At 37.3% G+C, this 21,834-nt stretch overlaps 1 protein-coding gene across 6 annotated transcripts in view; it reads left to right on the forward strand.

The window, feature by feature from the left end:
• Positions 1-21,834, forward strand: part of LOC117328199 (diacylglycerol kinase zeta-like) — a 90,294-nt gene that overhangs the window by 54,101 nt on the left and 14,359 nt on the right. For 2 of the 6 annotated variants that reach the window (XM_033885631.1, XM_033885633.1), the window contains 12 exons: positions 275-491; positions 1,090-1,145; positions 1,347-1,409; positions 2,309-2,382; positions 3,439-3,547; positions 6,589-6,788; positions 10,317-10,438; positions 13,632-13,711; positions 16,427-16,481; positions 17,377-17,605; positions 18,775-18,828; positions 21,631-21,705. In XM_033885631.1, coding sequence (XP_033741522.1) covers positions 275-491; positions 1,090-1,145; positions 1,347-1,409; positions 2,309-2,382; positions 3,439-3,547; positions 6,589-6,788; positions 10,317-10,438; positions 13,632-13,711; positions 16,427-16,481; positions 17,377-17,605; positions 18,775-18,828; positions 21,631-21,705 — 1,334 coding nt within the window. Of the gene's footprint in view, positions 1-274; positions 492-1,089; positions 1,146-1,346; positions 1,410-2,308; positions 2,383-3,438; positions 3,548-6,588; positions 6,789-10,316; positions 10,439-13,631; positions 13,712-16,426; positions 16,482-17,376; positions 17,606-17,742; positions 17,834-18,774; positions 18,829-21,630; positions 21,706-21,834 lie in introns of those variants that run through there. The other 4 variants (XM_033885632.1, XM_033885637.1, XM_033885635.1 and 1 more) reach the window with 3 other exon arrangements.

The raw sequence follows: 21,834 nt of genomic DNA on the forward strand, positions 1-21,834 counted from the left end.
TGGCTGAATGGATTTTTGACCATATTTAGTCAGAAGCATCTTTGGGGTAATTGGAACAAATTTGCATAAATGGTGTATCTGGTCCCCCTGGGGCAGGAGGATTGGGGCCCTTTAGTTATTTTGCGATGATCACTGAAATATCCAATGCCAGCCCCTTGGGGCTTTTGAATTTGTAGGAGTATATAGTATAATAATAGATATTGAATGATGATGTTGTTTTTTGTAGAGGTTTACAGTATATTGTATATAATGAAATATGAGGTTGTTTTTGTAGGGTTATGCCGACGAGCCTATCACAAAACTCCTGAGTTATGTGGAAGAGGGACAAATCGTACAGCTTGACCGATGGAACGTAGATATACGACCGAACCCGGAGGCAGAAACAGATGGGGAGGAGGGCGTAACTGATCATCTCCCTCTCAAAGTCTTCAACAACTATTTCAGTCTCGGGGCTGATGCCCACGTAGCCTTGGAGTTTCACGAGTCCCGAGGTAAAACCCTCTCCCCTACTACGGTATCAATTAGAGTTTGGGATACAGTATGAATAAATGTATCGCGTGATAATCACTTTTCACACTAGTAAGTAATAACTGTTTTTTATAGAAATTCAGTGATTTTGAATGAAAATGAGTTTTTGTGTGAATCACATGTGTAACTACAGAGGTGTGACCTTGCAAATTATACTGAATTTGTTTCTTCTTACTGACATCTCGTAATGGCTATTGTGGTCAAGAACTTTAATTCATTGAAAACATAATTCATACCATCGCAAAAATACAATATACATGAAGTTGATGCATTTGCCTTAACTAATTCACCTATAATCACAGGATAATTACAATGGTCTACTATCAAACAAATGTCCCATCCACAGAAATTCTGTTTCTTCATATTTAAGCTCATCAATAAAGGATCCATAGGTGGCCTAACAACTTGGCAACATAATTAAGTGCATGTTTATTGTTTAAAAGTTTAACCTCACTTCTCATATCAGCTCACTTTAATATCTTATTGTTTAAAAGTTTAACTTCACTTCTCATATCAGCTCACTTTTATCTCAAACTATTGGTTTGAATTTGTCATTTTCAGAGGCAAATCCAGAAAAATTTAATAGCCGCTTTTGGAACAAGATGTTTTATGCTGGGGTAAGTTATTTCATTGGTAATTTATTGGTAATTTTTATTCATGCTATAATGAGTACTGTGTTTTATGTGAAAACTATGTTTGGAGTGGGGGGGGGGGCTTGTTTGGTATGTAATTGGCTATATGGCCAACACATATCCAATATCCAATATAAAGAAAGTTTTTAAGAAATAAAAGTAAACATAATCATGTTTATATTTCAGGCCGGTGGGCGAGACATGCTCAAAAGAAGTTGGAAAGGATTAGCGGATCATATACAACTTATCGTAAGTTAAATGTTTATAGAAGGTAAAAATAACACTGCAAGTAAATTAATAAAACTTTTAAAAAAGTGTTCGTTTGCAGATTATGTCTAAACATGTTTGTCAGACGATTAAGTCACCATATAGATCTGTTTGCTAGGAGATTAAGTCACCATATAAAACTGTTTGTTAGGAGATTAAGTCACCATATATAATTGTTAGGAGATTAAGTCACCATATAAAACTGTTTGTTAGGAGATTAAGTCACCATATAAAACTGTTTGTTAGGAGATTAAGTCACCATATAAAACTGTTTGTTAGGAGATTAAGCCACCATATAAAACTGTTTGTTAGGAGATTAAGTCACCATATATAATTGTTAGGAGATTAAGTCACCATATAAAACTGTTTGTTAGGAGATTAAGTCACCATATAAAACTGTTTGTTAGGAGATTAAGTCACCATATAAAACTGTTTGTTAGGAGATTAAGCCACCATATAAAACTGTTTGTTAGGAGATTAAGTCACCATATCTAATTGTTAGGAGATTAAGTCACCATATAAAACTGTTTGTTAGGAGATTAAGTCACCATATAAAGCTGTTTGTTAGGAGATTAAGTCACCATATAAAACTGTTTGTTAGGAGATTAAGTCACCATATATAATTGTTTGTTAGGAGATTATGTCACCATATATAATTGTTTGTTAGGAGATTAAGTCACCATATAAAACTGTTTGTTAGGAGATTAAGTCACCATATAAAACTGTTTGTTAGGAGATTAAGTCACCATATAAAACTGTTTGTTAGGAGATTAAGTCACCATATAAAACTGTTTGTTAGGAGTTTAAGTCACCATATAAAATTGTTTGTTAGGAGATTAAGTAACCATATACTACATTGATTTTGTTGTCTTTTTTTCCAGTGTGATGGCAAGGATTTAACCAATAAAGTCCAAGAAATGAAACTGCATTGTTTACTATTTTTAAACATTCCAAGGTAAAACATTTTATAATAAAATTGAACAGAAATTGTTTGACCAGAGATGAATATTGTTACCATATTTATCTTACTTCCCCATGAGCTTATACCATGGCGTGGCATCCGTCGTCCATCCGTCCTTCCGTGGGTCTGGCCATCCATCTGGTGTCAACTTTTCCATTTAAACAACTTATTCTCAATAACCAAGAGGCCCAGAGATATAATATAAGGCATGCTGGGATGAAGGGCTACCAAGTTTGTTCAAATGAATGAAGTTGACTTCATTCAAGGTCACAGGGGTCAGATAGGCTATAAGTTTTAAGCAACTTCTTCTCAATAACCAAGAGGCCCACAGACTTGATATCAGGCCTGTAGCATGCTGGGGTGATGGGTTACGAAGTCTGTTCAAAAGAATATCCTTGACTGACATTAAAGGTCACAGGGGTCAAATAGGCCTAAATCTTTTAACAATAATTTCTTGATAGCCAAGAGACTCCGAGACCTGATATTAGGCCAATAGTATGCTGGAATGAAGTACTAGAAAGTGTATTGACATTAATGAACTAGCTTTCTCTGATATTTGAATAAAGTGGTAATCAGCGTAGTATCTGCAGAAATGACCGAGATGAATTTCGAAGCTGCTGTAGAGCCAGGTGAGCGATACAGACCCATTGGGCCTCTTGTATATTTTGGAACTGCCCCATAACTGTATGCAGCGTTGCTGGGTACCAAAAGATAAACACAATCCTGTTTTAAAAATTGGCCCTGGGGTCTTTACCCACCCCTAGGGACTTATATATAGTATTGATTCGACATAAACAAATAAAGCTATTAACAAATTGAAGGTGAATATTATTTTGACATTGACTCAAATCTAACCAGGTGAGCAATACAGGCCCTCTGAGCCTCTTGTTGATAGAAAGGTAAAATGTAGATTTAACTAACAGAAAACTGAAGAATTATGATGAATATACTCCAAACACATTGACATTTTAAGGTATACTTATTGTTAACATTTGATATTTCATACATACAAGATACAGTTCAAATACATTTTATTCTAACTATTTATAGATATGCCAGTGGAACTACACCTTGGGGAAACCCAAACAGTCTGGGTTTTGAGCCTCAACGCCATGACGATGGGTATCTGGAGGTGATTGGGTTCACTTACTCCTCACTGGTAGGTCTTAGCTTCTAACAAGGGTGTTGAGGGCAACATGAGGGCTGTACAAAAAATATGTTGAGGGCAACATTTAGTTACTGTGTTAAGATGTGTATATGTGATAAGGGTGTTAAGAAGAATATGAGGGTATTGTAATAGCTTTTTATACAAGAATGTGTGATGAAGGTATTGAGGGGAACATGAAGGTGTTGAGAGAGAATGTCACACCGGAATGTGTGATGAAGGTATTGAGGGGAACATGTAGGCATTGAGGGGAACATGAAGGTGTTGAGAGAGATTGTCACACCGGAATGTGTGATGAAGGTATTGAGGGGAACATGAAGGTGTTGAGAGAGATTGTCACACCGGAATGTGTGATGAAGGTATTGAGGGGAACATGAAGGTGTTGAGAGAGATTGCACACCGGAATGTGTGATGTAGGTATTGAGGGGAACATGAAGGTGTTGAGAGAGATTGTCACACCGGAATGTGTGATGTAGGTATTGAGGGGAACATGAAGGTGTTGAGAGAGATTGTCACACCGGAATGTGTGATGTAGGTATTGAGGGGAACATGAAGGTGTTGAGAGAGATTGTCACACCGGAATGTGTGATGAAGGTATTGAGGGGAACATGAAGGTGTTGAGAGAGATTGTCACACCGGAATGTGTGATGTAGGTATTGAGGGGAACATGAAGGTGTTGAGAGAGATTGTCACACCGGAATGTGTGATGAAGGTATTGAGGGGAACATGAAGGTGTTGAGAGAGATTGTCACACCGGAATGTGTGATGAAGGTATTGAGGGGAACATGAAGGTGTTGAGAGAGATTGTCACACCGTCATTTTTTCCTTTAAATCGCTACTAGTCCTAAACTACTCAGTGGATTTTGACCAAATTTGGTCTGAAGCATCCTTGGGTGAAGGGGAACCAATTTTGAATAAACGGTGGGTCTGGCCCCCCCAGGGGCCTGGGGGGTGGGGCCCAATAGGGAAATATAGCATATTCTTTAAAATTCTTATTCTTCTGCAGGAATAAAGGGATTTGATCCATGTTTGGTCTGAAGCATCCATGGGTGAAGGGGAACCAATTTTGTATAAATTGTTGGTCTGGCCCCCCAGGGGCCTGAGGGGCGGGGCCCAATAGGGGAAATATAGCAAATTCTTTAAAATCCTTCTTCTTCTGTAGGAATAAAGGGATTTGATCCATATTTGTTCTGAAACATCCTTGGGTGAAGGGGAACCAATTTTGTATAAATGGTGACTCTGACCCCCAAGGGGCCAAAGGGGCGGGGCCTAATAGGAGAAATGGAGGCAATTCATTTAAATCGCTACTAGTCATAAAGTTATGAATGGATTTGAACCCAATTTGGTCAGAAACATCATAGGGGGAAGGAGAACAGATTTTGCATAAATGGTGACTCTGACCCCCGAGGGGCCAAAGGGGCAGGGCCCCATATATGGGAAATAGAGGTAATTCCTTTAAATCGCTACTAGTCATAAAGTTATGAATGGATTTGAACTCAATTTGGTCAAAATTATCATTGGGGAAGGGGATCAGATTTTGCTTAAATGGTGACTCTTACCCTCAAGAGGCCCGAGGGGCAGGGCCCAACAGGGGAAATTGAGGCAATTCAATTAAGTCGCTACTTGTCATAAAGTTATTAATGGATTTGAACCCAATTTGGTCAGAAACATGCATAAATGGGGACTCTGACCCCCGAGGGGCCAAAGGGGTGGGGCCCAATAGGGGAAATAGAGGTAATTCCTTTAAATTGCTACTAGTTATAAAGTTATGAATGGATTTGAACCCAATTTGGTCAGAAATGCATTGGGGGAAGGGAAACAGATTTTGCATAAATGGTGACTGACCCCGGAGGGGCCAAAGGGGCGGGGCTCCATAGGGGAAATAGAGGTAATTCCTTTAAATCGCTACTTGTCATAAAGTTATCAATGAATTTGAACCCAATTTGGTCAGAAACATTCTTGGGGGAAGGGGAACAGATTTTGCATAAATGGTTACTCTGACCCCCGAGGGGCCAAAGGGGTGGGGCCCAATAGGGGAAATAGAGGTAATTTCTTTAAATCGCTACTAGTTATAAAGCTATGAATGGATTTGAACCCAATTTGGTCAGAAACATCCTTGGGGGAAGGGGAACAGGCATAAATGGTGACTCTGACCCCCGAGGGGTCAAAGGGGCTGGGCTCCATAGGGGAAATAGAGTTAATTCATTTAAATCGCTACTTGTCATAAAGTTATGAATGGATTTTAACCCAATTTGGTCAGAAACATCATTGGGGGAATGGGAACAGATGTTGCATAAATGGTGACTCTGACCCCCAAGGGGTCAAAGGGGTGGGGCCTAATGGGGAAATAGAGATAATATTCCTTTAAATCGCTACTTGTCATAAAGTTATGAATGGATTTGAACCCAATTTAGTCAGAAACATTATTAGGGGAAGATGAACAGAATTTGCTTACATGGTGACTCCGACCCCCGAGGGGCCAAAGGGGCAGGGCCCCATAGGGGAAATAGAGTTAATTCCTTTAAATCTCTTCTAGTCATAAAGTTATGGAATGGATGTTCTAAAATCAATTCTTTTAGGCCCTTAGAGAGTCTGGACTTCGTCAGTTGGGATCCCTACACAATAACTATATATAGCATTGTTTGAGATTGACAAATAAAACGAATTAAACATGAAGATTATTTTGACATTTGGTCTAATCCAACCAGGTGAGCGATAGAGGCCCCATGGCTGTTGTGAGGGGATGTTGTATTGATGTTGTGTTTTTCTGTGAGGCTGTTGTGAGGAGATGTTGTATTGGTGTTGTTTTTCTGTGAGGTTGTTGTGAGGGGATGTTGTAGTGATGTTGTGTTTTCCTGTGAGGTTGTTGTGAGGGGATGTTGTATTGGTGTTGTGTTTTTCTGTGAGACTGTTGTGAGGGGAGGTTGTAGTGGTGTTGTGTTTTTCTGTGAGGCTGTTGTGAGTATATATTGTATTGGTGTTGTTTTTGTGAAGTTGTGAACCTATATTCTATTCAGTATATGTTGATGTGACAGGCAACACTGTACATGGGAGGCCATGGTGAGCGACTGATTCAGTGCCATGAGGTGCGACTCAAAACTTTCAAACCTATCCCCATGCAGCTGGATGGTGAGCCCTGCCGCCTCAGCCCATCGTCAATCCATATCTCCCTCCGTAACCAGGCCAACATGGTGATGAAACCAAAGAGACGGGGATCCATGCCTATTGCTAACGAGTAAGGCTCATTATTTAAGGTGTCACAGATTTCACTAACGAGTAAGGCTCATTATTTAAGGTGTTACAGATTTCACTAACGAGTAAGGCTCATTATTTAAGGTGTCACAGATTTCACTAACAAGTAAGGCTTGTTATTGAAGGTGTTACAGATTTCACTAACAAGTAAGGCTTGTTATTGAAGGTGTTACCAATTTCACTAACGAGTAAGGCTTGTTATTGAAGGTGTTACAGATTTCACTAACGAGTAAGGCTCATTATTTAAGGTGTCACAGATTTCACTAACGAGTAAGGATAATTTAAGGTGTCACAGATTTCACTAACGAGTAAGGCTTGTTATTGAAGGTGTTACAGATTTCACTAACGAGTAAGGCTCATTATTTAAGGTGTTACCAATTTCACTAACAAGTAAGGATAATTTAAGGTGTCACAGATTTCACTAACGAGTAAGGCTCATTATTTAAGGTGTCACAAATTTCACTAACGAGTAAGGCTTGTTATTGAAGGTGTTACAGATTTCACTAACGAGTAAGGCTCATTATTTAAGGTGTTACAGATTTCACTAACGAGTAAGGCTCATTATTTAAGGTGTCACAGATTTCACTAACAAGTAAGGATAATTTAAGGTGTCACAGATTTCACTAACGAGTAAGGCTCATTATTTAAGGTGTCACAGATTTCACTAACGAGTAAGGCTCATTATTTAAGGTGTCACAGATTTCACTAACGAGTAAGGCTCATTATTTAAGGTGTTACAGATTTCACTAACGAGTAAGGCTCATTATTTAAGGTGTCACAGATTTCACTAACGAGTAAGGCTCATTATTTAAGGTGTCACAGATTTCACTAACGAGTAAGGCTCATTATTTAAGGTGTTACAGATTTCACTAACGAGTAAGGCTCATTATTTAAGGTGTCACAGATTTCACTAACGAGTAAGGCTCATTATTTAAGGTGTCACAGATTTCACTAATGAGTAAGGATAATTTAAGGTGTCACAGATTTCACTAATGAGTAAGGCTCATTATTTAAGGTGTTACAGATTTCACTAACGAGTAAGGCTCATTATTTAAGTGTTCACAGATTTCACTAACGAGTAAGGCTCATTATTTAAGGTGTCACAGATTTCACTAACGAGTAAGGATGTATTTAAGGTGTTACAGATTTCACTAACGAGTAAGGCTCATTATTTAAGGTGTCACAGATTTCACTAACGAGTAAGGCTCATTATTTAAGGTGTCACATATTTCACTAACGAGTAAGGATAATTTAAGGTGTCACAGATTTCACTAACGAGTAAGGCTCATTATTTAAGGTGTCACAGATTTCACTAACGAGTAAGGCTCATTATTTAAGGTGTTACAGATTTCACTAACGAATAAGGATAATTTAAGGTGTCACATATTTCACTAATGAGTAAGGCTCATTATTTAAGGTGTCACATATTTCACTAATGAGTAAGGCTCATTATTTAAGGTGTCACATATTTCACTAATGAGTAAGGCTCATTATTTAAGGTGTCACAGATTTCACTAACGAGTAAGGCTCATTATTTAAGGTGTCACCGATTTCACTAATGAGTAAGGCTTAATATTCAAGGTGTCACAGATTTCACCAACGAGTAAGGCTCATTATTTAAGGTGTTACAGATTTCACTAACGAGTAAGGCTCATTATTTAAGGTGTTACAGATTTCACTAACGAGTAAGGCTCATTATTTAAGGTGTCACAGATTTCACTAACGAGTAAGGCTCATTATTTAAGGTGTTACAGATTTTACTAATGAGTAAGGCTCATTATTTAAGGTGTTACAGATTTCACTTACGAGTAAGGCTCATTATTTAAGGTGTTACAGATTTCACTAACGAATAAGGATAATTTAAGGTGTTACCAATTTCACTAACGAGTAAGGCTCATTATTTAAGGTGTCACCGATTTCACTAACGAGTAAGGCTCATTATTTAAGGTGTCACCGATTTCACTAATGAGTAAGGCTTAATATTCAAGGTGTCACAGATTTCACCAACGAGTAAGGCTCATTATTTAAAGTGTTACAGATTTCACTAACGAGTAAGGCTCATTATTTAAGGTGTTACAGATTTCACTAACGAGTAAGGCTCATTATTTAAGGTGTCACAGATTTCACTAACGAGTAAGGCTCATTATTTAAGGTGTTACAGATTTTACTAATGAGTAAGGCTCATTATTTAAGGTGTTACAGATTTCACTTACGAGTAAGGCTCATTATTTAAGGTGTTACAGATTTCACTAACGAATAAGGATAATTTAAGGTGTTACCAATTTCACTAACGAGTAAGGCTCATTATTTAAGGTGTCACCGATTTCACTAACGAGTAAGGCTCATTATTTAAGGTGTCACCGATTTCACTAATGAGTAAGGCTTAATATTCAAGGTGTCACAGATTTCACCAACGAGTAAGGCTCATTATTTAAGGTGTTACAGATTTCACTAACGAGTAAGGCTCATTATTTAAGGTGTCACAGATTTCACTAACGAGTAAGGCTCACTAATTAACATCCCTGATAACCATGATAAATACATTTTACATCTGTAAGTTTTAACAAGATAACTTTTAATTTTAATACTGTAAGTTTTACATGTAGATTATTGGTATGACTAGATGTTAGATATATTGTTATCCTATCGTGTCATTTCTATAGGAAATGTTACTGAATATGTTTGAGTGATTCAGATAAATTGGTGGTAATTGGTTAAAAATTGTTTGCAATCTTTTAATTAGAATTTGAATGACTTTTCAGCTTACCTACCTGAATGGCATTCAAGGTCACATTGGTCAAATAGGCTAAAATATTGAAACATCTTCATCTCAGTAACCAGGGCCAAGGGAGTTTATATTTGGTCTGTACCAAGTTTGTTCAAATGCATGACCTTGACCATCATTCAAGGTCACACGGGTCAAATAGGCCTAAATCTTTAAACAATGATTTCTCGAAAGCCAAGAGACCAAGAGGCCTGATATTAGGCCAATAGTATGCTGGAATGAAGGACTAGAGAATTTATAGATATGAATAAACCTAGCCTAGCTACTCTGATATTTGAATAAAGTTGTTATCAGCATAGTATCTGTAGAAATGACCTCAATCAACTGCAAAGTTGCTGTAGAGCCAGGTGAGCGATACCTGCCAGCCTTTTGTTTGTTGTATTCATGTATTTGCTATAATATGTAATGTGTTGGTAGACATGACAATGTATGTAACAGACCTTGGGGGATACCTGTTCCCTTGGGGGTAGTATGTGTAGGTAGGAGATGTACAGTATTCGATGGGTAGATGTGTGTCCAGTATTATCTAATTCATATTTGCTTTTTTCAGAAGTTTAGACTTCGAAGTTGATTTGAACCTGAATATGAGTGATTTATCAAAATAGTCCAAAATGATACCAGCTGATTTAACTGGACACAAAGACTCTCCTACTACTTACATTTCCTACCTGACGATACTGTGTCCAGTCATGTCTGCCAGTTAGGCCTGTATCACTCCATATGTAGTCCTGATTTGGCTTTTTTCAGTCCTCCATCTTTGCCTGAGAGGCTTCGTATTCAAGTGTCCCGAATCAGCATGGCTGACTATGAGAATTTAAACTATGATAAAGACAAACTACGTGGAGCTTGTAAGTTATCTAAACTCATCATTTAGTCATGTCTTGCTAGACTGAACAGCTGAACTTACTAACCCGCTGGTTACCTTGGTAAGGGTCTGTATAATCATAGCTTTTTCCTGACTAGCCTCCTGGTTACCTTGGTAACAGGTCTCTCAATCATATAATCATACTAACCTGTTGGTTACCTTGGTAACAGATCTATCATTCATTGATAATTGTACTAATCTGGTTGTAACCTTGGTAAGGGGTCAATCAATCATTGGTAATCGTACTAGCCTGCTGGTAACCTTGGTAACAGGTCTATCAATCATATAAACATACTAACCTGCTGGTTACCTTGGTAACAGGTCTATCAATCATATAATCATACTAACCTGCTGGTTACCTTGGTAACAGGTCTATCAATCATTGGTAATCGTACTAACCTGCTGGTAACCTTGGTAACAGGTCTATCAATCATATAAACATACTAACCTGCTGGTAACCTTGGTAACAGGTCTATCAATCATATAAACATACTAACCTGCTGGTTACCTTGGTAACAGGTCTATAATCACATCTTACTTACCAACAAACACATCACCACACTAAAAGGTTATTGTTTCTCTACCAACAAATCATATGGCTAGTTGTATAACAGTTAAACATTGATTGGAGGTAGTTTAGTTGTGCCTGGAAACTTTAGCGGTATAATGTGGCACCAGTACGACATCACAGCAGCAGAACATTCAGTTATTTAAATGGTTTTGGCCTTGAGTTTTGGTGGCACCAAATTACTGAAATCTTCTAGCTGTATTGATTAATTTTCCCCTACAATCCATAAAAAGCTTGAAGTGTGAGGTTAGTGACAGGGGTATGTAGCCCATGACATTCACCCAATTCATTATAGTCACTGAAACATGCCACTCAGTGCACTCCCTGTATGTAGTAATCTGCCATATAAAAATCCTAACAAGCTTGGTCTGTTGATACAGATACGTCTCAGACTGTTGTTGTAAATGATACCGATACACTCCTAACATCTCCAGACCGTAATTGTTGTAAATGATACCGATACACTCCTAACATCTCCAGACCGTAATTGTTGTAAATGATACGAACACACTCGTAACATCTCCAGACCGTAATTGTTGTAAATGATACGAACACACTCCTAACATCTCCACACCGTAATTGTTGTAAATGATACGAACACACTCCTAACATCTCCAGACCGTAATTGTTGTAAATGATATGAACACACTCCTAACATCTCCAGACCGTAATTGTTGTAAATGATACCGATACACCCCTAACATCTCCCGACCGTAATTGTTGTAAATGATACCGATACACCCCTAACATCTCCAGACCGTAATTGTTGTAAATGATACCGATACACTCCTAACATCTCCAGACCGTAATTGTTGTAAATGATACCGATACACTCCTAACATCTCCAGACCGTAATTGTTGTAAATGATACCGATACACTCCTAGCATCTCCAGACCGTAATTGTTGTAGATGATACCGATACACTCCTAACATCTCGAGACCGTAATTGTTGTAAATGATACCGATACACTCCTAACATCTCCAGACTGAATTGTTGTAAATGATACCGATACACCCCTAACATCTCCAGACCGTAATTGTTGTAGATGATACGAACACACTCCTAACATCTCCAGACCGTAATTGTTGTAAATGATACCGATACACTCCTAACATCTCCAGACCGTAATTGTTGTAAATGATACCGATACTCTCCTAACATCTCCAGACCGTAATTGTTGTAAATGATACTGATACACTCCTAACATCTCCAGACCGTAATTGTTGTAAATGATACCGATACACCCCTAACATCTCCAGACCGTAATTGTTGTAGATGATACCGATACACCCCTAACATCTCCAGACCGTAATTGTTGTAAATGATACCGATACACCCCTAACATCTCCAGACCGTAATTGTTGTAAATGATACCGATACACTCCTAACATCTCCAGACAGTAATTGTTGTAAATGATACCGATACACCCCTAACATCTCCAGACCGTAATTGTTGTAAATGATACCGATACACCCCTAACATCTCCAGACCGTAATTGTTGTAAATGATACCGATACACTCCTAACATCTCCAGACCGTAATTGTTGTAAATGATACCGATACACTCCTAACATCTCCAGACCGTAATTGTTGTAAATGATACCGATACACTCCTAACATCTCCAGACCGTAATTGTTGTAAATGATACCGATACACCCCTAACATCTCCAGACCGTAATTGTTGTAAATGATACCGATACACTCCTAACATCTCCAGACCGTAATTGTTGTAAATGATACCGATACACCCCTAACATCTCCAGACCGTAATTGTTGTAGATGATACCGATACACCCCTAACATCTCCAGACCGTAATTGTTATAAATGGAGTACGTGTATACACAATTTAATTGGTATGCTGATAGACATTCTCTTTAGATATTTCATTCAGAATGCTTCATTATTAATTACACACTTTATGTTCTACACTGTATAATTTGTTATACTATATATATTAATACAATGATCTTAGTAAAGTTAACAGAGACATTGCAGCACGAAAATATATATTTTTGTCATGGCTGACAGCGTGAAAATATCTACACTGCACAGTTTGGAAGCTGACTAAGCGAAAAATTTCAATGTGCGGAATTACAACAATTTAAGTTCAAGGAATTTCTTATATATTGATTAAAATTCAAAAGGAATTCCTAGGTCTGATTTATAGTTAATACTAGATAAAGATAAAAGATGATTAAATTTTACAATAATTAAAGCAATTCATTTAAATATACAATCCTTTATTTATAATGGAAATGTCATGTTTGATATGTTGTGTGTTATTATGTACTCATAAAATCTCCATACATTGTTAATTAAGCTGTCAGTAACATGTTGTTGTATCGGTACTCTCTTCGTTAGTAATATATTGTTAATTAAGCTGTCAGTACATGTAACATGTTATTGTATAGGTACACTCTTTGTTAGTGTTGCACACTCAGATATGGTGTTATATATACAAACTTCGTTAGTGTTGTACACTCAGATATGGTTATATATATTCACACTTCGTTAGTGTTGTACACTCAGATATGGTTATATATATACACACTTCGTTAGTGTTGTACACTCAGATATGGCTATATATGTACATCTCCCACCAGCGGTTCCCCTTGGACTTATTGTCGTAGACAACAACGCAGACCTCTCTCAAGTGCGAATCATCATTGACAAGCTGGACCAGGTATGTAAAAACGTGTCAATCCTGATTGGTTTAGTTTTTATTGTTGCATTACCTGAAGAGTAAAATGATCGAAGTGATCGAGGAACCATCACCAGAGTAAACGTATTAGTGTTCACTGTCCAACCTTTGGAAGTCAGCTAGCCTTTATCACTGTTTAATACAAAATATTTACCGTTCCAATGGTCTGTTGGTAGATGTTCACACGACATCAATCATTTTTAAATGACTATTCATATGACGTCGGCCATGCTGAGGTTTATGTGACGTCAGTCATGTTGAGGTTACTGTTCATGTGACATCAGTCATGTTGAGGTTACTGTTTATGTGACATCAGTCATGTTGAGGTTACTGTTCATGTGACATCAGTTATGTTGAGGTTACTGTTCATGTGACATCAGTCATGTTGAGGTTACTGTTCATGTGACATCAGTCATGTTGAGGTTACTGTTCATGTGACATCAGTTATGTTGAGGTTACTGTTCATGTGACATCAGTCATGTTGAGGTTACTGTTCATATGACATCAGTCATGTTGAGGTTACTGTTCGTGTGACATCAGTCATGTTGAGGTTACTGTTGATGTGACATCAGTCATGTTGAGGTTACTGTTCATGTGACATCAGTCATGTTGAGGTTACTGTTTATGTGACATCAGTCATGTTGAGGTTACTGTTGATGTGACATCAGTCATGTTGAGGTTACTGTTCATGTGATGTCAGTCATGTTGAGGTTACTGTTCATGTGACATCAATCATGTTGAGGTTACTGTTCATGTGACATCAATCATGTTGAGGTTACTGTTTATGTGACATCAGTCATATTGAGGTTACTGTTCATGTGACATCAGTCATGTTGAGGTTACTGTTCATGTGATGTCAGTCATGTTGAGGTTACTGTTGATGTGACATCAGTCATGTTGAGGTTACTGTTCATGTGACATCAGTCATGTTGAGGTTACTGTTCATGTGACATCAGTCATGTTGAGGTTACTGTTCATGTGATGTCAGTCATGTTGAGGTTACTGTTCATGTGACATCAGTCATGTTGAGGTTACTGTTCATGTGACATCAGTCATGTTGAGGTTACTGTTCATGTGATGTCAGTCATGTTGAGGTTACTGTTCATGTGACATCAGTCATGTTGAGGTTACTGTTCATGTGACATCAGTCATGTTGAGGTTACTGTTCATGTGATGTCAGTCATGTTGAGGTTACTGTTGATGTGACATCAGTCATGTTGAGGTTACTGTTCATGTGACATCAGTCATGTTGAGGTTACTGTTCATGTGACATCAGTCATGTTGAGGTTACTGTTTATGTGACATCAGTCATGTTGAGGTTACTGTTCATGTGACATCAGTCATGTTGAGGTTACTGTTCATGTGACGTCGCCCATGTTGAGGTTACTGTTCATGTGATGTCAGTCATGTTGAGGTTACTGTTGATGTGACATCAGTCATGTATAGGTTACTGTTCATGTGACATCAGTCATGTTGAGGTTACTGTTCATGTGACATCAGTCATGTTGAGGTTACTGTTCATGTGACATCAGTCATGTTGAGGTTACTGTTCATGTGACATCAGTCATGTTGAGGTTACTGTTCGTGTGATGTCAGTCATGTTGAGGTTACTGTTCATGTGACATCAGTCATGTTGAGGTTACTGTTCATGTGATGTCAGTCATGTTGAGGTTACTGTTCATGTGACATCAGTCATGTTGAGGTTACTGTTTATGTGACATCAGTCATGTTGAGGTTACTGTTCATGTGACATCAGTTATGTTGAGGTTACTGTTCATGTGACATCAGTCATGTTGAGGTTACTGTTCATGTGACATCAGTCATGTTGAGGTTACTGTTCATGTGACATCAGTTATGTTGAGGTTACTGTTCATGTGACATCAGTCATGTTGAGGTTACTGTTCGTGTGATGTCAGTCATGTTGAGGTTACTGTTCATGTGACATCAGTCATGTTGAGGTTACTGTTCATGTGACATCAGTCATGTTGAGGTTACTGTTCATGTGACATCAGTCATGTTGAGGTTACTGTTCATGTGACATCAGTCATGTTGAGGTTACTGTTCATGTGACGTCGGCCATGTTGAGGTTACTGTTCATGTGATGTCAGTCATGTTGAGGTTACTGTTCATGTGACATCAGTCATGTTGAGGTTACTGTTCATGTGATGTCAGTCATGTTGAGGTTACTGTTGATGTGACATCAGTCATGTTGAGGTTACTGTTCATGTGACATCAGTCATGTTGAGGTTACTGTTCGTGTGATGTCAGTCATGTTGAGGTTACTGTTCATGTGACATCAGTCATGTTGAGGTTACTGTTCATGTGACATCAGTCATGTTGAGGTTACTGTTCATGTGACATCAGTCATGTTGAGGTTACTGTTCATGTGACATCAGTCATGTTGAGGTTACTGTTCATGTGACGTCGGCCATGTTGAGGTTACTGTTCATGTGATGTCAGTCATGTTGAGGTTACTGTTCATGTGACATCAGTCATGTTGAGGTTACTGTTCATGTGATGTCAGTCATGTTGAGGTTACTGTTCATGTGACATCAGTCATGTTGAGGTTACTGTTTATGTGACATCAGTCATGTTGAGGTTACTGTTCATGTGATGGTTGATGTAAATAATTGGGGTAAGTCTGTGATATTGTGGCCAGCAAACAGAGCTTATTATTGTTTGTTTCCTACATTTCAGGATGATCTGACGGAGAGCTCCCAGAAACTCACACACAGATGGTGTTTCCTGGATTGTAAGTAATTTGGCTTGTCAAATATGTGTCAAATTACCCTGACAAATAAATGTCTTGTTGCCCTGTCAAATAAATGTCATATTACCCAGTCAAATAAATGTCATATTACCATGTCAAATAAATGTCATATTACCATGTCAAATAAATGTCATATTACCCTGTCAAATAAATGTCATATTGCCCTGTTATATGTAACTGTCATATTACCCTGTCAAATAAATGTCATATTACCCTATCAAATATATGTCATATTACCCTGTCAAATAAATGTCATATTACCCTGTCAAATAAATCTCATATTACCATGTCAAATATATGTCATATTACCATGTCAAATAAATGTCATATTACCATGTCAAATATATGTCATATTACCCTGTCAAATATATGTCATATTACCCTGTCAAATAGATGTCATATTACCCTGTCATATGTAACTGTCATATTACCCTGTCAAATAAATGTCATATTACCATGTCAAATAAATGTCATATTACCCTGTCAAATTAATGTCATATTACCATGTCAAATTAATGTCATATTACCCTGTCAAATATATGTCATATTACCCTGTCAAATAAATCTCATATTACCATGTCAAATAAATGTCATATTACCATGTCAAATAAATGTCATATTACCCTGTCAAATAAATGTCATATTACCCTGTCAAATAAATGTCATATTGCCCTGTCAAATAAATGTCATATTACCCTGACAAATAAATGTCTTGTTGCCCTGTCAACAGTTTTGAGCCAAAGAAAAATATCTTCGGTTTCACCATACAAGTTTGTTTGAACATGAGGTCCAGGTATAAACCTGATTTTTTTTTCTTGTTTTAACTGCTGTTCATTACTCAGAAATATAACTCGTTGCTTGGTTGTTTCTCATTCAGCCACGACAGCTGAGAGATTTTTCCGGATAGACAGAACCCAAGAACACCTTCATTACATTACGGATATATCTTCGGAGGACCTGTACATATTGGATCCTGACCTTCAGAGTATGCACCTGACTCCCTCCAAGGACAACGGATGTGAAGGCGTTCACTGTCATCAGGATAACTTCCAGCCAGAACTCGTATTTAAATTCCACATGCCTGTCACGCCTCCCAAGTCGCCAGGGTAAGATATCCACTCCCAATGATGATTACAATCCTAAGATGTTTGTGGGGTTATCTTTATAAATAGCTCATCGGCTTTACAGGCTTTATTAACATTTCTGTTCAGGAAGATCGTTATAAAACTTTGTATATTATCAGACTGACAGAAGTAATACAGGCTACATTAAGATGTTTGGTGGAGGTCATTATAAAACTTTGTATATTATCAGACTGACAGTAGTAATACAGGCTACATTAAGATGTTTGGTGGAGGTCATTATAAAACTTTGTATATTATCAGACTGACAGTAGTAATACAGGCTACATTAAGATGTTTGATGGAGTTCGTTATAAAACTTTGTATATTATCAGACTGACAGAAGTAATACAAGCTACATTAAGATGTTTGGTGGAGGTCATTATAAAACGTTGTATATTATCAGACTGACAGAAGTAATACAAGCTACATTAAGATGTTTGGTGGAGGTCATTATAAAACTTTGTATATTATCAGACTGACAGAACATTAAGATGTTTGGTGGAGGTCGTTATAAAACTTTGTATATTATCAGACTGACAGTAGTAATACAGGCTACATTAAGATGTTTGATGGAGTTCGTTATAAAACGTTGTATATTATCAGACTGACAGAACATTAAGATGTTTGATGGAGTTCGTTATAAAACTTTGTATATTATCAGACTGACAGAACATTAAGATGTTTGATGGAGTTCGTTATAAAACTTTGTATATTATCAGACTGACAGAACATTAAGATGTTTGATGGAGTTCGTTATAAAACTTTGTATATTATCAGACTGACAGAACATTAAGATGTTTGATGGAGTTCGTTATAAAACTTTGTATATTAACAGACTGACAGAACATTAAGATGTTTGATGGAGGTCATTACAAAACTTTGTATATTATCAGACTGACAGAAGTATGTCAGGCTACATTAAGATGTTTGATGACAATCGTTATAAAATGTTGTATATTATCAGACTGACAGTAGTAATACAGGCTACCTTAAGATGTTTGATGGAGTTCGTTATAAAACTTTGTATATTTACAGACTGACTGAACATTAAGATGTTTGATAGAGATCATTATAAAACGTTGTATATTATCAGACTGACTGAACATTAAGATGTTTGATGGAGGTCATTATAAAATGTTGTATATTTTCAGACTGACAGAAGTAAGCCAGGCCACAGACACGTCCTCTAAGAAGCCTGATGGAAGGTACGTCACTAACACTCCACCAGTCCCTTGCTCAGTCATCAGAACGTTTCTTTGTCAATATTCAGTGTTGCCAACCTCTCAGGATATCAGAACATGAACGATGATGTTACATTTTTTCTTATCATTTTCTTGGCTGCACCAAGCACAAAGTTTGCACAATTTTACTCATTAAACATGAGCTAGTCTTCTCCAACAGATTTGTTAGAAGTATCAACAAGCAGATAGGGTGTAAAAACAGCTACAGGTATACTGTCACCTTAAACTTACTCAGATAGGGTGTAAAAACAGCTACAGATATACTGTCACCTTAAACTTACTCAGATAGGGTGTAAAAACAGATACAGGTATACTGTCACCTTAAACTTACTCAGATAGGGTGTAAAAACAGATACAGGTACTGTCACCTTAAACTTACTCAGATAGGGTGTAAAAACAGATACAGGTATACTGTCACCTTAAACTTACTCAGATAGGGTGTAAAAACAGCTACAGATATACTGTCACCTTAAACTTACTCAGATAGAGTGTAAAAACAGATACAGGTATACCGTCACCTTAAACTTACTCAGATAGGGTGTAAAAACAGATACAGATATACTGTCACCTTAAACTTACTCAGATAGGGTGTAAAAACACCTACAGATATACTGTCACCTTAAACTTACTCAGATAGGGTGTAAAAACAGGTACAGGTATACTGTCACCTTAAACTTACTCAGATAGGGTGTAAAAACAGCTACAGGTATACTGTCACCTTAAACTTACTCAGATAGGGTGTAAAAACAGATACAGGTATATACTGTCACCTTAAACTTACTCAGATAGGGTGTAAAAACAGATACAGGTATACCGTCACCTTAAACTTACTCAGATAGGGTGTAAAAACAGCTACAGATACACTGTCACCTTAAACTTACTCAGATAGAGTGTAAAAACAGATACAGGTATACTGTCACCTTAAACTTACTCAGATAGGGTGTAAAAACAGATACAGATATATACTGCCACCTTAAACTTACTCAGATAGGGTGTAAAAATAGCTACAGATATACTGTCACCTTAAACTTACTCAGATAGGGTGTAAAAACAGCTACAGGTATACTATCACCTTAAACTTACTCAGATAGGGTGTAAAAACAGATACAGGTATTCTGTCACCTTAAACTTACTCAGATAGGGTGTAAAAACAGCTACAGATATACTGTCACCTAAACTTACTCAGATAGGGTGTAAAAACAGATACAGATATACTGTCACCTTAAACTTACTCAGATAGGGTGTAAAAACAGATACAGGTATACTGTTACCTTAAACTTACTCAGATAGGGTGTAAAAACAGGTACAGATATACTGTCACCTTAAACTTACTCAGATAGGGTGTAAAAACAGGTACAGATATACTGTCACCTTAAACTTACTCAGATAGGGTGTAAAAACAGATACATGTATACTGTCACCTTAAACTTACTCAGATCGGGTGTAAAAACAGATACAGATATACTGTCACCTAAACCTTACTCAGATAGGGTGTAAAAACAGCTACAGATATACTGTCACCTTAAACTTACTCAGATAGGGTGTAAAAACAGATACAGGTATACTGTCACCTTAAACTTACTCAGATAGGGTGTAAAAACAGATACAGGTATACTGTCACCTTAAACTTACTCAGATAGGGTGTAAAAACAGCTACAGGTATACTGTCACCTTAAACTTACTCAGATAGGGTGTAAAAACAGCTACAGGTACTGTCACCTTAAACTTACTCAGATAGGGTGTAAAAACAGCTACAGGTATACTGTCACCTTAAACTTACTCAGATAGGGTGTAAAAACAGATACAGGTATACTGTCACCTTAAACTTACTCAGATAGGGTGTAAAAACAGATACAGGTATACTGTCACCTTAAACTTACTCAGATAGGGTGTAAAAACAGATACAGATATACTGTCACCTTAAACTTACTCAGATATGGTGTAAAAACAGATACAGGTATACTGTCACCTTAAACTTACTCAGATAGGGTGTAAAAACAGATACAGATATACTGTCACCTTAAACTTACTCAGATAGGGTGTAAAAACAGATACAGATATACTAGCTGTCACCTTAAACTTACTGAGACGGAATAAACTCACTTACACAGAATAAACTCGCCTAAGATGAAATGAACACACAATGACAGAATAACTAAATTAGAGTAAACTCACTCAGATGAAATAGACTCACCTAATATGGAATTAACTCAGTGAGACAGAACAAACTCACTTTGATACTGCCATAATTTTCAAAAAGAGTTTGCAAATCTATGTCATCCTGGGTCTTTAACCAAAAATTTGAGTTATTTGAAAATCGTAGGAGTCTTTTGGACAAGTTACTAGTAAAAAGACAAGGATATACCAGTTAAAATCGAGAGTTGGCAACACTGAAGATTTTCTATGACAGTTTTGTTGTTGTGGACTAGTTTGTCTGTAGTGTAGTAGGATGAAAACCATTGCTTTCAAATTCTGCTGATATTCCAACTGGCTTCCATCATTGTAAGATCACTGATGATATTGTGAACACTTCCTTACTGGAGTTTACACTAGAACTTTAATTCACTCATTTCTGTTTCTGCAATACTGTAGCATTTTGATTAGATATTGACCACCAATTTGAGTGCATCTTCAATTGTACATTAGCATTAGGTGTTGTAAGACAGAACCTGTCTAGTAGAAGAATGAAGACAAAAGCATGAGCATTTTGTTTATTATCTATTAGATAATACATTTTATTTTGTTGATTAACATTTTGTTCTTTAGGAAGGCTGAAACACTGTTTCGACTGGAGAGCAAAGAGAACTTGCTCATTCCGGATCAGCCGGGCTCCAATAACAGGTTGATACCACTTAGTTACTAACTCTAACCAGACCTACCTCAGACCTTGTGTGGTCGGAGGAGGTCAGGAGACCTTATATAAATCACCACCTCCTACCATGGTAATCATGTGACTGCATGGTCTGTCAT

The sequence above is a fragment of the Pecten maximus genome, chromosome 5, assembly GCF_902652985.1.
Source record: "Pecten maximus chromosome 5, xPecMax1.1, whole genome shotgun sequence".
Lineage (NCBI taxonomy): Eukaryota > Metazoa > Mollusca > Bivalvia > Pectinida > Pectinidae > Pecten > Pecten maximus.